The 16,789-nt window shown below is 43.8% G+C and overlaps 1 protein-coding gene across 1 annotated transcript; it reads left to right on the forward strand.

The window, feature by feature from the left end:
* The first annotated feature begins 1,647 nt into the window (after positions 1–1,647).
* On the forward strand, positions 1,648–11,369 carry LOC137893494 (cadherin-related family member 5-like). The gene is made up of 18 exons (XM_068738904.1): positions 1,648–1,750; positions 2,697–2,875; positions 2,969–3,022; positions 3,771–3,860; positions 4,044–4,130; positions 4,268–4,369; positions 4,751–4,936; positions 5,037–5,127; positions 5,216–5,313; positions 5,868–6,071; positions 6,386–6,496; positions 6,574–6,658; positions 7,430–7,615; positions 7,718–7,855; positions 7,991–8,197; positions 8,776–8,967; positions 9,408–9,577; positions 10,438–11,369. The coding sequence occupies exons 1-18, from the start codon at positions 1,648–1,650 to the stop codon at positions 10,966–10,968; spliced, it is 2,814 nt and encodes a 937-aa protein (XP_068595005.1). The 3' UTR covers positions 10,969–11,369.
* Positions 11,370–16,789: the final 5,420 nt, after the last annotated feature.

Consider the following 16,789-nt stretch of genomic DNA (forward strand, 5'->3'; position numbering starts at 1 on the left):
GTGAACAGAATCCAGTGATGGTTGATGTTACTGTGTTTCAGGCAGCTGCTGTCTGCAGGTCCGGACCGCAGAAGGCAGCTGGGAGACCTGGAGTTCTCCAACCGATACGCCGAGTTCCTACGATCCAGAGCCAAGCACAGCTCCATCTGTGCGTTTCTGCAATGCATGCAGGGCATGAGGAAGAGGTGTGAGGACGCTTCAGACACGTTAGGACAGAAGCTGTCCTCAGCGCACAGGCCACGTAGGACAGGCTTTAAGTAGACTCGGTCTTCTCTCGCTCAGTGTACACGCCATATTTTCAGGGTCATGTCAATCAGTGATCAAGCTTTATTTCTGCTATACGTCTCATGTGACTGTGTTTAGTTTTATTAATAAATACTTTTCTTTTGTTCTGGAGGCGGTGAATAAAATCCCTGAACAACAGAGATGAGTGTTTGGAAGACGACATGATGAAAAGCCTTCGTTACGAAGACAGCCTTCTGATTCCTCAGCGGCATTTCACCGTGACTGTGTTTTGTCCACAGTGGGGTGGGAGCCGGCGTGGACGTGCTGCTGAAGCAGTACATGTGTCCGTCCATCTACAACGCCTGGCCGACCGACCCGTAGGCTGATGCTGCTGTTCGGGAGCCAGACTTCATGTGAAAACACTTATTCCTAATTAAAACTGGTTTGTGATCACCTGTGTGAAAACAGCGTTTTGTGTTTCCTGTTTACATTCAAACAGTCCATTTAGTTTAATGGTGAAGATGATGATGATGGTCTTAACTTATGGATCATTACATTATTGATCCAATCAAAGAAGGTAACCATACTGACACCAAACGCTTTAAAATGGGATTAAACAGCTTTCCACGAGGATGACAGCGGGTACAGATGAAGGAGCATCTTTATGAATGGTTGGATTTGATCTGAACAGTTGTTTGATGGAGGTCAGTCCTTTCAGTGCTTTCTCAGCCGTCTTTTAAAAGGGGACGAGTTCTTCCTGCATCTCGAGTTCCTCGTTCGCCTTATGAACATTTAATCTCAGAGGTGCACTGACCAGGAAAACGCTTTTTTTTATCTAGGTCAAAGAAGAAGCTCTGAGGCCGGTTGGTTAAGGCCGGTTAAACACGTTGTCCTTGTCATCAATAACTCAGGGATCATTTCAAATGCTTGTTGATAGAAGGTGTAAATGTAATCTCCTTAATTCTTGAGGAGATAAGACAACACTGAAGACTTGAAATGAGTTTTCTGTAAGGATCTTTGCTTCCTAACTGACCGTCCAGTGTCGGGAGCCTAAGGGACCAGAAGGACCAAATAAAGTTAGATATCTAAAATCTGTAAAACTAAGCCAAAGAATCTGTTCATGGCTTCCATCTGTCTTTTCCATTTAGGTTATTTACTAGTTTATGTGTTTGTTCCAACATTGCTGTCACCTTTAAATGGAACCCAAGAGAGGTTAACTGTCTCTCTCAAGACAGTATTTGGTTAATACTCACAGGTAATAATAATTTGTCTCGATTTAAACCAATCAGACAGGAACATTAAAAATGATCTTATGACTTCTCAGCAAACACAAGTAATTTACGATGGGCAAAAGTCCGCTGCAGCCATAAAGTCAGACAGATAAGCAGAGAATAGAGAGACAGCAGGACTAGTCGAGTCAGGATGAGTGGAGACATGGACGGGATTCATCCAGCCTTCACTGTGAGGATCTCTGTCAGCGTTCTGCTTCTTATTCTCCTTCAAACATTCGCTGAGGTCCAGAGCTGTGAGTACTGAAACCTGGTTGATTAATTTCTGAGGTCCGGTAAAAGGTAAACGTGACAACTAGTGATAAAAACTAGTTCTAACGACACGACGTGTGGATTAAATGACGTCAGCAGGAAGTACTTTGACATATAGACACCATGGAGAGGAATGATTCAGAGTAATACGCTTAATATCTAGCTTGTATTACAAATTATGAATTATTTGGAGTTCTATTGATTACTGGTAAATAAACATGAGATCAATACCTTACCGAAGCCACGTTGCTATATTATGCAGTAGCGTAGGTCAAGATCTAGTTCTAGTTCTCGTTCTAGCGTAGATTTAGTTCTCTCATTGCCTTTGGAACAGCAAGCCATGGATTTGAAACCCGGTCAGAGTAGACCTCCAGTATTTTACGACCCAGGTACCTTATGAAGTGAGACACAAATGGACTAATCCGTACCAGACTACCCTGTTACCTCAATGGCCCAATGCCACTGGGGAAATCGACACCAAGCCCTTAAGTGACACCAAAGATCAGTTTCAGGGGAGCATTAACATCCAAATAATGGCAAACGTTATGATATCAGAATACCAAGGCTGGGCAACAAGACCAGGATGGTCCACTGGCATCGTGGGGGTGGGACAGTCCTTCAGGAAAGCCAGCAGAGCAGATAACACTTTTTCACAGCACCCCAGTTGGTGACATGGAACGACGCGGACTCAAGATCAACATGTTCACCTCAGAGGTAGACCTGTACATGTCAAGCAAACAGACAGCACTGCTCTGTTGACAATCATACGTGTGCATTAGCCTCTGCTTGAAGTCCATTAAAAATATGTGTGTGTGTGTATGTGTTGGGAGGGGGGTTGAACGTCCTCCACAGGCTCAGGGCTTGTGTCGGGCCATCAGGACGGGATTCTCTTTCACATTCTGTCTTTGATGTCTCCTTCTCGCCCAACAGTGTGTGATGTTCCAGGAATTGTGACATTTCCAGAAAACAACAAGATTGGTGACGTTGTTGTGAGCATTACAACAACCCAGCCAGGGGTGATTATCGCATTCAGACCTCCCCCAGAAAACCCCAACCCCTTCAAGCTTGAGGGAAACCAGCTGATAGCCGCAGTAGTTTTTGACTATGAGGTACTGTCCCATTGGGTCTGACAGGACCCGACCTGATCCAAAATCGCATATCACTTCACACAGTGTTGAGGAGAAGATTTTGCTTTGTTTCAGGTTCAAACCGACTACACAACCAATTTGATCTGCAGCAAACCTGGGAGCACCAACGTAAGTCTTCCCTGAGATTTGTGTCATCTGCTAGAAGAGTTTCAGACCCTCTTCACAGGAGAAATGACTTTCTCCAGGTTAGGGTTAGGGTTAGGGATTCTAGTCATGTTCCAGGATCTTGAGGACATATTTGTATTTTTTGTCAAAATTACGTTTATTGACATTTTCTTAATATAGAAAAGAAAATAGAGAGGAAAAAAAGAACAAAAAACAGAACAGAACATTCCGGCTCATTACAAAGACAAGTGGGAAGCTCGCGAGTCCGTATGGGACTGTCTTGAATTCAAATGATGCCTCTAAGAAAGATAGTAGAAATGTCTTCTAGACCAATGTATGTCATAAAGGGGTCCCAAAATCATCTCTATTGTGCAACTTGCTGGTTAAATAATGCAAGGACAGTCTGGTCTCGCTAAGGTCTTGGTCTCAGTTGCTATGGTCTCGACTACAGCACGATGTCTAGAATAGATTCACCAGCATGTGTTGTGTTGTCTCCTGAGGTTAAAGTGAACCCTGCGGTTTCTGGATGCACCTTCAGAGTTTCTGCTCTACGTTTTCACCAAGTCACACCCATATTATATCACGGCTAAACAGAGTTGGGCTCAAAGGTCCATGTTAGAACTTTGGCTCTGATTTCTTTTCATATTCTAAATATTCTAGTGACATTTGTATGAGTTGTAGTAAACAAACAGTTCTATATATACCAACGCAGTAAGCATTTTAAATAAGGACTATCTTTATTTGTTTCCAGATGCCTCTTAGTATTACAGTCCTTCTGATCAATGAGAATGATCATGGCCCAGTCTTTGACCAGACCCTCTACCATGTTAATGTCAGTGAGGTAAGAGTCTAAAAATTCAGTTCTTGACCCCCATGCTCTAGACTAGATTGCTTCCACCTTTGTGACAGGATCCCTGTCCTGTTTCAACATACAACTCAAGCCGTTACAGCTTATCACATCATCAGCACATGGTTCTGCAGTGAAAGCTGTGTTTCATGTTCATACTGAAGCCTTCCGTTTCAGATGTCTCCTGTAAACACTGTGGTGGGTCGCTTCCCTGCCACAGATTTAGACTCGCCTCAGCTCTTCTACAGCCTGACGCCTGAATCTGTAAGTTTTTGTGTGATTTTATTTTGTGAATCCTTTCATCGTTTGTCTTCTCCCAAGAGAAGACTAGCCGAGCACTATAGGGGATCCGCCCAACCAAGAGACAGATCTAAACAGCGTGTCCTCTTTGATCTTTGCAGAGTGGCTTTAAGCTGATATCAACTAACACCCCAGAAATCCTAGTTCGGACACCTCTTGAATATGAAAATGTCAAACAAGTGGAACTGACATTGTATGCACAGGTGAGTTGTCCTGACAGGTGGTCCAAAACTCTTCCAACTCAATGACATCAGCGAGTTTCTGGTGGGCAGGAATCCTCTTAAATGTTATCAGAAATGTTAAAGCTGTGTAAAGGTGGGTAAACATGTATGTAAACGTGTAAAGATGGAGGAAGGGTGAAATGTTGTAGTTTCTTTTGCTTTTTTTGTTTTTGCTGCTGAAGAAATGTGAGTAAATGTAATCAGTCAGGATCTCCAGATCTGAACCAATGATCCAGATCAGACTCTAGCCCTAACTCATCAGAACTAGTTTCAGTCCAGGTCCCTGACCCTCTAACTGCACGTGTGTGTACCGTTTGTGGTTCTGAAGTAACCAGATTTAGATTATCCTTTTTTCTTTATAAGGACACAGCCTTTGAACCGCCCAGCATTGAGGCCTCGTTCAACGCGTCCACCACCATCATGGTCACCATCATAGACGTGGACAACAGACCACCATGGTTCCAGCCATGCACCAAGTACGAGATCGGGGGAGCTATGATGTGCCAAAGCCCCGGCTACACTGGCAAGATTTTTGTCAACCAAAAAGAGGTGTAACACCTTAAATCTGGAATGCTTGGTGTTCGTCAGATAGACACGCAGACAGTCAGACTGACTTACCAATCACTGATCAGCGTTTCCTCCTCTGCAGCCTGGTATTCTACCGCTGGAGCCGGGACCACTTTACGCCATTGATGGAGACTCTGGGATAAACGATGAGATCATTTATTCATTTTTAAGCGGTGAGCAGCCAGGATCTTTACGTTGTAGTCTGACACCTGTGGTTCTAGACGGAACAGGTGGTAGCAGCTCAGCCTGTCTGTGTTTCAGGAAATGAGGACGGCCTGTTTGTGATCAACCACAACAACGGGAACATCACGATGCAGAAGGCCGCCAGCGTAACCAAGACAATCATTCTGATGGTGATGGTAAGGACCGAGCATCACTTTCACCCAAGTCAAAGAGTTCTTAGTCTCTGTTGCGTCTGAATGCTGCAACCAAACATCGATTTCCTGAAAGACCCTTTTTTCCAACAATTTTACAAAGACCTTGATCGTCATGTTCATGTTCCTTGATTCAGACACAAACATTCAGTTTAACGAGACAAAAAACAAGCATCTATTAATGTCGACAATAACGTCAAAATACTTATTCTCTTTACATTTAATTAAAGGTCCCATATTCTACCTTTTTTCACACAGGTTAACGCAGTTCTCAGACACATATGTGAAATATCTGTGACAGACTTTGGTCAAAATAGCAAACAGATGCTGCAGGACAGCGTTCATCATTTCTGTCTCAAACAGCTCTCTCAGAAACAGTAGCAAAAGGGAGAGACTCAGTTCACACACACACACACACACACACACACACACATGCGCTCGTCCTGATTTCTGCCTTCAGTTCTCCAAACCTCTCCAAGATGTCCATTGGTCAGAAACAAGACTTTTTCTGACTGGTTTGGGGTTTGAATCTCTTACAGGCTGCTCAGAGATTGAACCCTTATCAACTTGCCACCACGACTGTCGTAATCAGCGTTCAGAGGAAGAGCCTCCACCCTCCACGTTTTCAAAAGACTCTGTACGAAGGCGTTGTCACCGGAGTCGGCGTCAAGGCGGTGGAGAGAAAGAACAAGGATCAGCCGCTGCTGATCGTCGCCACTGATGACGACTATGCTACTACCGGGGTAAATCACTGATTCCAGACTTACACTGCTCCAAAGAGTGTTTGCACCCCGTGCTGTAGACTTTACTTGTACCGCCTGTTAGTAACAATATCATGGAGCACACTGCAGGAAAAACTACAAGGCTAGACGGTGCATCAGTTCAGTTTAATCCACAGATAAATCTGGCAACCGGCAATTCTATTAATTTATCATATGTATTTAGCATTTATTCATGACTTATTTTAACTGTAATACTTGAATAAGATGGTGTGAAATAAAGGTTCTCTGTCTACATGCTGTGCACCACTAACTTCATCATTTCTGATTGACAACAGGGTCTAAATCCTCACATCACTTACCTGGTTGATGGTCACAGCGACTTCTCCATCATCAGTAACTATTTATTCATGACCAAGGAGCTCCCAAATGCGATGTTAAATCTGAGCGTGAGTATCTAAGGCTACTAAAAGATCAAATAACCGAGTTTTCATGACAAAATTCAACCTGGTTTCTGGACCTCCAGGTGGTGGCAGTAGACACGTCTAACGAGCAATCCGATACAGCCCAGCTGTCTGTGGAAGTGAGCCCAGGTGAGACCACGCCTCACAGTCAGTGAACCTGAACACCCATAAATCAGAACGAAGAGCTCTCAGCCACATAAAGAGACCCCCCCACCCTAACCCTTACCACGAATCCTTACCCTTAACCCTACTCCTAACCATAATCTTAACCCTACCTTTAATCCTAATTCTTAACCCTGACTTTACCCCTATCCATAACCCTAACCCCCCACCCAAACCCTACTCTAGCCTTAACCCTACACCTCCCCACCCCCCCCCCCCCCCCCCACCCCCCATAACCCTAACCCCAGACCTAACCCTCCCCTTTTGTGGCCAAGATTTAAAAAGCTTCCAGCAGCACATTAAAGGTCACATATTCTACCCTTTTTCCACGGGTTAACGCAGGTCCCAAACACTGATATGAAATCTCTGTGACAGTCTTTGGTCAAAACAGCAAACAGCTGCTGCAGGACAGCTTTTGAAAATGAAAATGAAAATAAGCTGCGCGACCTTACACAATGAACACACGTGCACACACATCTTGTGCACGTTTTCGTACTGTGACGTCACAGTAAGAGAGATTTCTTCCAGAAGCGTTTCAGTACTACAAAAACTACGCAGGATTGACTGGATGGTGTATTTAGCTGTTTTTGGGTTGGTAAGGATCCAAACCCTCCATAATAGTGTAGAAACATGGGAACAGTGAGTTTTTCATAATATGGGACCTTTTAATCATAATTTCTATTGATGATATTTACAGCTGTCTAAAGCACCTGTTAGGTTAAAAGAAAATAGTCCTAAAGAGTGCTGTCCTCCCAGTTCCTACCACCACAGCGTCTCCGAGCACGACCGTCAACACGGACACAACAAGCTCAGCGGAGTCTACCACCAACAGCGAGACCACAGGGCCCAGCACGTCCACCGACAGCACCATCAGTGACAGCACCATCACCACCACTAATACGATTGACAGCACTGCTTCAACCATTACTCCCAGTCCGACCAGTGAAGGAAGCACTAGTGCCAGCACATCTCCCACAGGTCGTTGTCTCCCAAACTAAATGTTGTCTCCCTAACCCTAACGCTAACCCATGACGACATCCACAGGAGAATCCACCGCCAACACTAAGACCACAGCGGGTACCACGAAACCCAGTATGTCCACCGAGAGTAGTGTCTCAACTGACACTCCTGGCACGACCAGTGATATCACCACCACCGCTGACTTCACAGAGTCCACAGAAGGTGGTGTATCAACAATTACTCCCAGTCCGACCAGTGAAGGAAGCACTAGTGCCAGCACATCTCCCACAGGTCGTTGTCTCCCAAACTAAATGTGGTCTCCCTAACCCTAACGCTAACCCATGACGACATCCACAGGAGAATCCACCGCCAACACTAAGACCACAGCGGGTACCACGAAACCCAGTATGTCCACTGAGAGTAGTGTCTCAACTGACACTCCTGGCACGACCAGTGATATCACCACCACCGCTGACTTCACAGAGTCCACAGAAGGTGGTGTATCAACGATTATTCCCAGTCTGACCAGTGAAGGAAGCACCAGTGCCAGCACATCTCCCACAGGTCGTTGTCTCCCAAACTAAATGTGGTCCCTTCCAGAGAAGTTAAACGGCGGTGAAACCAACCATTCATGAAACAATGCAGTCACAAATATTTAACGACAAAGTGAAACGTGGACCTTCTGGAGAACACGACCTCATTCCTGGTGTCTCACCTCCGACCTCACGTACAGGCGCAGTAGAAAGCTCAGCCATCCTCGACCATGTTCAGATGTGATTTAAATTTTAACAGCAAGACTTTTTGGTACTGTGATCGACACGTCTTCTCACGGCGGGATCGGTGCCCCATCAGATCGTAGCATTGTGCCAGAGACGGGGTGAAACTTGTCTTGTCATTGAGTGGACAAGAGACGAAGGAAAAGTTTTGCCAACTGTTATTTCTTGCACTGATTGTACAACACAAGCCAAATATTAGCAATTAGACCAACAAGAAACCTGCCAACTATCTTGGGTACACAATGATACCATAGAACCAACTCGTTCTTTCTGAAGAACCTTCCAGCTGAGGCTCCTGCAGTTGAATCGATGTGAAAGTCCACATTTTATTCAGAAATGAGAGCTCAAAGTTTGTTTGTCTCCCAGGTCCACCTCCCACAGGGCCTCTGAGCACTCCAGACAGCATGACGACATCCACGGGAGAATCCACCGCCAACACTAAAACCACAGCAGGTACCACAAAACCCAGTCCGTCCACCGAGAGCAGTGTCTCAACTGACACTCCTGGCACGACCAGTGACATCATCACCACCGCTGACTTCACAGAGTCCACAGAAGGTGGTGTATCAACGATTACTCCCAGTCTGACCAGTGAAGGAAGCATGTCTACAGCTTTATTCAGATGTAAAAGTTGTAGACCGACGGATTGTAACGATAACTAGATTGACTTTTATCTTTAAACGTTGTTTTCTGATTGATCGTTATTGGTCAGAAACAGCACGGCACGCCTGGACTCATGTCTGTTGCTTTGACTCCAGGTGTATACACCTTCATTTTTAGTTTACCTGTAGGTTGTTGATTGCAGTGTGATAAGGAGCACCTACTCTGTAGTTATAGGTGTTAGACAGTTATGTTAGTTAGGTCAAACTCCCACCAACCTGCTCTGCTGGTTAACCAGTACGGTAGCGTGGTTCATGAGTCATCATCCAGATTAATAATTAGCTACTAGATGTACCAGGAGTCAGCTGATTGGTGACTTCCTGTCCTCTTCCTTGCAGAGATGGTGCCGTCAGGTGGTTATGGTCTGGCAGACATGGCGGCTCTCGGTGCGACTCTGGGCGTCCTGCTGTTCGTCTGTCTGGCGGTCATCGTAGTTCTTCTCCTGTTTTTGCGCCGAGGGAAAGCAGATTGGCAAAAAATCTACGAAACCAGCAAATTCCGAAGCTCTGTAAGCTCAGCTGTGTCACTCAGCCAATCACTGATCAATGACTTTCCAGCATGCAACCAGGAAGTAGAGAAATGTTTTCTGAGCCCCTAACACTTTTGTTCTGGTTGGTTTGTGGTTCGGATTTCAATGAAAGTTTCTTGAAAATTCATGTCTCCTAGAGAAGAAGTTGCTTTTCGTGTTTCGGACATGATTTCAAGTTAACGGTAAATCGTGAAGGCGCAGTGGTAAGCGCTGTTGCCTCACAGCAAGGAGGTCGCGGCTTCGTCTCCGACCTGTGGCCATTCTGTGAGGAGTTTGCATGTTCTCCCCGTGCCTGCGTGGGTTCTCTCCGGGTTCTCCGGCCTCCTCCCACCACCAAAGACATGCAGCCTAGGCTGATTGGTGACACTAAATTGCCCGTAGGTGTGAGTGTGTGTGTGGTTGTTTGTATGTCTCTGTGTTGCCCTGCGATGAACTGGCGGCTTGTCCAGGGTGTGCCCCGCCTCTCGCCCATTGATTGCTGAGATAGGCTCCCGCTTGGCCCGCGACCCGGTGCTGGACAAGGCGGCTGGAAATTGAATGAATGAATGTAAATTGTGATGCCGTTAGCAGATTGCTGCTCCCCAGTGGATGAGCCCAGGTGTTGGTGATCTTTCTTGCTGTGATCAGTTTAGCAGATGCAGGCCTGTGTCTGGTTAAACTAACTCATCCTGCTGCAGCTGTTAACTAAACTCTGACCCAAAGCTTTTGGAATAAACTGCAGCGTGTCTTCGGGATGGCTCCTTTTGTCCTGCAGACAATTATTAGTAAAGTTGTGTTTGCTGACATGAATAGAGAAGTTGAGTTATTTTGGGTGTGTCTAAATGTTTCTCTGTCCGCAGCTGGGTCAAGGGTCGGCTGGTCAGAAGGACGTCATCCAGTACACCAATGATGCCTTCCAGAAAGAAAATGATGATGATGGAGACAGTATCGGTGGTCTTCAACCACAGAAAGCAGGAGGGGACAGTCTGCAGCGGGAGTTCATTACCAAGTCCTCAGAGTCCCCGTATGTCCTCCACCGGGACGACATCAGCGAGACCGGATCAGACATGTCTGAAAGCCATATGGAGGTGAAGCCTTCCATCCTCACCAAGGAGAGACGCGTGGACGAGGGATACAAGTCAGTCTGGTTCAAGGAAGACATCGACCCTAATGCCAAGGAGGAGGTGCTCATCATCCCAGACAGCATGGAGCACGACAGCGAGGAGGAGCAGCCGTCCAGCAGCAGAGAGGAGGATGAAGAGGACAGCCTGCAGAGGAGAACCCCGAGAGTGGTCTTTAATGATGCAGATCTGGACAGTGGACTCGGGGTGAAGATGGACGACCAAGAGGACGATTCAGAGAATGACGAAGCGTTGACCGTTAAACTGTGAACCAGAAAAAAAATCTATTGATGATTCATCAATTTATCAATCACCCAGTTTGATGCCATTGATCCCGGGAATTGAAGAGGAAATTTAATGTAAGCGTCGCTTCACTGTGAAGTTTATATGTTGAATTAATTAATCTCCATCACAATGTAAATACTTTGTGTAGTGTAACCTGATGTCCATGTAGAAAACAGAGACGCGGATGGACGGCGGGACATCTTTAATCCTTAGACGGATTCTGGTGCAGTGAATACAGCATCAGAAGCATTAGAACGTGATCGTAAGGAGGAACCAGTCGCTAAAAACAGGAATGTTCAAATGTCAACCTTCCCTGAACCTGGAAGAGGACGGGAAGACACCAGAGCCCGCCCAGCTTTTCTGATTGGGGTTAATGTTTGTTGCTTATTGCCCTGTTCATATGGCATTCAGCCTAAACACAGAAGATAAAGCAGGCTTTTCCTGGCTGTCATAAAGCGTTGTGTTGGTAACGACTGTAAAACACTGGCCAGAGTTTACCTGCTGACTGGAGCAACTCTTTAAACTGGAATAAAGTTCCATTTAAATTTGACTTCTCCTTCCTCTCATTAAACACAGTTTGAAGGGCGCAGATCTCTTTTTCCAGGGACAGGCGGCCGTGACGGGGAATCGTGGGGACTCGGGGCTGGTGATCATGGTGTCGAACACGAATCTCACAACACGCTGCTTCACTTGAGTTCCTGCGGCAGGGAGGGTTTTATTTCAGCAGCTTGTAAACCTCAGATCAGTCTTTATTTTAGTGCCGCTGGATGAAGTTATCTGAGTTCACTTTCAGGTGAACACACCTTCAACAAAAAAAACAAAAGATCTTCTGTGTTTGTGTTCCATTTTTACTTCAGTAAAAAAAAAAAATCATTTCATTTAAACAGTGATTATTGATTAAGGTGAAACAAGTACACCTATAAATTGGCTAAATGTGAACAGAAAAATTCACAGCATTTATGGAAACATTCAGAAACCTGAGAAACCAGAAAGAACAGAAAGTAAAAGCCATTAAAACACCACCGCATGAGGCACCATGGCGTTAACAAAAAAAAAACGACATTAACAAAAAGAGGCAGAATAAAGTGGCAGCAACAGAAAAGAAGCAGCGAGTTCCGATTCCATCAGAAGAACCTTCAGGAAATCTGCCGAGAATAAAGCTTTACATGTGTGAAGGGTAATGTTCTGCTGGGATGTAGAACGAGTAGAACTTTAGACGTTACGTCTTCATCCCAATCAGAGCAGAGATTGACACCGTTTACGATCTAGTCCCTGCCTTAAATATCCCCACATTGAAAATAATAACCACTTTAATATTTAATTTAAGGCTAGTGTCCCCATAAATTATTGAAGAAATAGTCACTAATCTGTGAAAAATCCCAAATTCAAAATGAAACAAATAACTCATCATAACCTGGACGCAAGGTGCAGTGTAGCTCCTCCACAAAGTAATGCACCGCCTGGCACATGTAGACGCCGTGGGTGACAGCGAGCGTATGGACGGCGACCCCGCTGACCCTGTTGTCAGCCCTTCCTTCCGTGGAATAAGCTTCAGAGTTTCCATCCTCCTCTCCGTCTCGCCAGTGTTCAGCACCAATCACCTGGAGAATTTTCTCCAGAAACGTTTTGATTCGCTCCTTCACCTAAAGAGAGCAGCGGTCTGTTAGAAACTAGGATATTCTATTATTTTCCGTTGGGTGATTTATTCAAAAGGCACACCTCCTTAATTCTATTTTAAAATAACAGATAATTATGTGCTTTTTGGGTTGTACATGCTGCATGCCAGCTATGTCAATCGGCCACTAGAGGGCGCTAGTGTGCACGTTATAATAGTACACAATTAGTCATTTGAGTGTTCAAGCTTTATTTTTGGCCCCAGTATTATTATGGTCAAACTTCTATCTCTCACTACTCTATTTGTACATGTAGCACGTAAATCAGCAATATGTCACCACGCAGGAAGAGTTAGCATTGTGCTTGTTTTGTGCCTTTGTGTACATTTGTATGATAAATGATATGCATCAATCCATAGGCTTCTGTATTTTGTATTGTCTCGTGTTTGTTTTCAATGCTTAATGTGTTTAGAAGTTATTGAACTTTGCCCTGCAGTAGACCAGTGCTCACTCATATAATACACATGTACAAACTCATTTAATAATAAATGAAACAATTAGACAGGCCTCAAAAGGAATGCAGGCATGGGAAATAGTGAGCTGATGTGGTGTCACATCCTTTAAAGCAGTTGTTTATTGAACAGAAGTTGTGCAACAGACATTTGAGGTACATGATGTGAGTTATAGTGGAGGGGGGGCACTCAATGGGAAATCTGGGCCATTGAAACTTCCAGACATTGGAATTATTTATGGTTGAACATGACAAGTGTAGCTCAGGCCATTGTTATGTGGGAGTTACAATGTTGTACAGATGCAATATATCAGATCGAAATATGTTTCCCTAATACAGAGTCCATATTTACTGACATTCAACGATTGTATAAAGCAAGAACTGTACTTTGGTCAGCACAGAAATACTGCTTTTTTCCTCTTGCACAAAAGCCTGATGTAGCACCAACATGAACATGATTGAACTATCTAATAAGCCCACCACGAAAACATTGCTGTGTTGTCGTGTGTCCCCCCCTCCACCAAAGGTTAAGTCCAAGTGGGAGCTTTGAAAACACCCTCTGTCCAATCCCTCTGAGCAAGTTGTTTCCACAATGTATTGTTTTCTTCCTCTGTTCAAGGCTCCCTTAACTGCAGAGGTATAGGTGATGTGTAATGTCATATTTTGTCCAGTAATCCTGAGGTATAGGAAATACCACTGATGCAGAATGTGACTAAAGAGGGAGAGCAACATTGATTTAAAAATAATAATAATAGGGGAGGGGGGGTAAGACATGCTATCTAAGCAAACTGTCAAACTGTACAAAGAATATTTCCAGTCGAATATTCATTCCATGTTCTTCTATCACCATCTACTTTGTTTTTCTGAATGTATCTCTTAAGCAGTAAAATAATTATATTATAATAAAAATGTTTATAAAATAGCAGCACACTCAAGTGACACATCACAACTAGGTAATGTTATTTTTTTTTGTATAAATGAAACAAATTCATAGCTTTTAGCAGCGCAAAAAGACAACAATAAATCAATAAAAATATTGACACTTTTTTCTTGATGTCTTCACACCTCCTCTGTCCTCTCTTCACTTTGGAATACAGTATCTCTAAATCTTAGAAAACCCCTTTTGCGGGTCTGGTCACCCCATAAAATATATCAATCACAAATTGAAAAAAGGTAGTTGCAATATAGAACACATGCAACAACAAATCGCAGGAAAGAAAAATCACAGCCATTACATTTGGGAGAGAGCTTACATCAAAAATGAAGGGGTCACATAAAATATTCAGATGGGGATGTTTTGGCAAATGTGTCATTAAATTGCCCAGTTTTAGTGAAAAACATCACGAAACTAAGATAATAAGAACCCCGCATATTTTTTTTCTTCAGTCCGACAAACATACACGCAGCAAAGTCACATACCGTCATGAAAAAAAAGTCAAGCATTAAGTATTAGACACCTTGTTGTGGCAAAGCCATGTGTCCCATTAAAAGTAAAAAAGAAAAAGAAAAAGAAAATCTGTCTCTCGCTTTGTTGCTGACGTCTGTCAGGCTGATGGATCCCCTTGCCAAAGATTTGAAAGCAGCAAAGCTCACAGGGGACACTGTGTTCGCTGGCAGACAATTAGCCTGAACTACGCAAGAAAACTGATCAACCACTGCAACACATATCAGTTAAGGTGGTTTCAAACAAAGGCTGTGCTATCCGGGAAAACGCAAATGTCACTGCCCATTGAAGAACATGTGCAAATATCGGATGTTACAACCACCTTTTCTTGCAGCTCATCTCTGCCCCGTGTGACTTATCTGTGGCTGTGATGCAGATAAAATAAAATTCAAGTAAAGACAAATATTTTTGTTTCATGACACTATAAAAGAAAGTCAAACAGAACCCAAGGAAAGGTGAACTCTCTGAGTAGGCGTTTTTCAATTAATATTGACATTTTCCATTTTGCTCTAATTCTCTGAAATGGTCAGAATTCCCATCGACTTACGCCTTTCTTGAATAGGAATGTTCTTTTTGCGGAATGTCCTCTCGTCGTGAGTTGTAGAAAGCCTTTTGAATTTGACGCGTGCTTGAAAAGCACATATGCTTGATGATTGGGAAACCAGCCCTACAAAGTAAACCAAAGAAAAGGCTAACAAGGAAAAACAAAACATCCATTCACCTCCAATCGTCACTCAAATGCATTTCATTTTAGTCATCTCCTGGGGAGCATGTTCTCAAAGTGCTTTGCCATTGAAATCATATAGGGGCGCTGAGAACAACCCTATGTGGGACTCCAGATGCATTGACTGTATATAATCAACCTGTACTCCTTTAACACCCCCATTAGAAACTAGAATACTAGAATATTCACATGATGTGGCACCACATAGTCTTTTTTTCTCATTTAATTCCCATTTAGATGGAAACCCAGAATATTAGTGATGCAAGGGAAACTGATTCCATCCAAATAGGCAATTATTCCATTTTTATCATCAGGCCTTTGGCATTTTTTATTTCTTCTCTTCTTCCAACCATTGGCTGAAGATCCTCCCTGTCTCCCGCACCACTCTGTCCAACCGTCCTGTGCTGCACACGAATATACCGTGCACAGTTCCACAATGACTTCTGAGTTGCAAACTGTCCCCGTCTGTCTTCCTCATTCTTTCCATGCAACAACCTGTTCCCACCTCCTAATTAACACAGATGAGTCTATATTTTAAAAAGCATAGCCTCACTGTCTTCCAAACATGGTCCATTCCTGCCTTTTCACACATGTAAATACATGCTTCCATGTGTAGAGCGATCATGTCTACAATGTCCAGTCTCAAAGCAGCCTGTCACAAATAAGGAAATATATCGTAACAAGGTGAAGGAGAACAAAATATCTGTACTACTTCACTTACTGAATGGCAGTGATTCAAATGTCACATGACCTCTGAGTCTGAGGTGTGACAACCTCATTAAAAAAAGCTCTTCTAAAGATAAGGGTCGCTAAGTGAAAGTCTCTTCGGCAATATCCTCCTTTGCGTGCTCTTTTTCCTCATAGTCCATGCATGCGAGTTTATAGTTGGCCATAAATGAACCATGATACACAGTTAATGCACAGAGATGCCCTGTTATACTGATGGACAATGTATGTGCAGCCCTGGCATGCCATAGAATGCAACTGCAAATGTGGATACAGGATTACATGTAGCACTCATACCACAAACACACACACAGGCACGTGCATGCAAAACTGGCATGCGAAAAATACAAACACACAATCGTGCATTCACAAACGGACACAGACAAGCAGCCTGACAAAAGGAGCTTATTGATCTCTACTACTCAGTTCAAAAACATCCAATAATAATATTAATAATAACAATTACTAATACTACTAACAATTATTATCGTTCCATCTCTGCCGTGGAATTGGACCCATCAGCTTTAAGCATAACGTTGTCACGGTCTCCTCTGTCTGTCTCATCAACGAACGCACATCTGGTCTTGTGATGGTCGAGGAGCTCATACAGGTGTCCTCCCTCACACCAGCCACAAATGAAATAGTGATAATACTCATATATCAAAACAGAGGGGAAAATCTGAAGCCCCATTGCGACCCCATGTGTGCAATTTTTCTGACTGGTTTCCACAATATTTACCATAACAGCCTCGTTATCAAGCTAAAACATAACTTAAAGATCATACTAT

This window comes from Brachionichthys hirsutus, chromosome 5 (assembly GCF_040956055.1).
Source record: "Brachionichthys hirsutus isolate HB-005 chromosome 5, CSIRO-AGI_Bhir_v1, whole genome shotgun sequence".
In the NCBI taxonomy this organism is placed as follows: domain Eukaryota; kingdom Metazoa; phylum Chordata; class Actinopteri; order Lophiiformes; family Brachionichthyidae; genus Brachionichthys; species Brachionichthys hirsutus.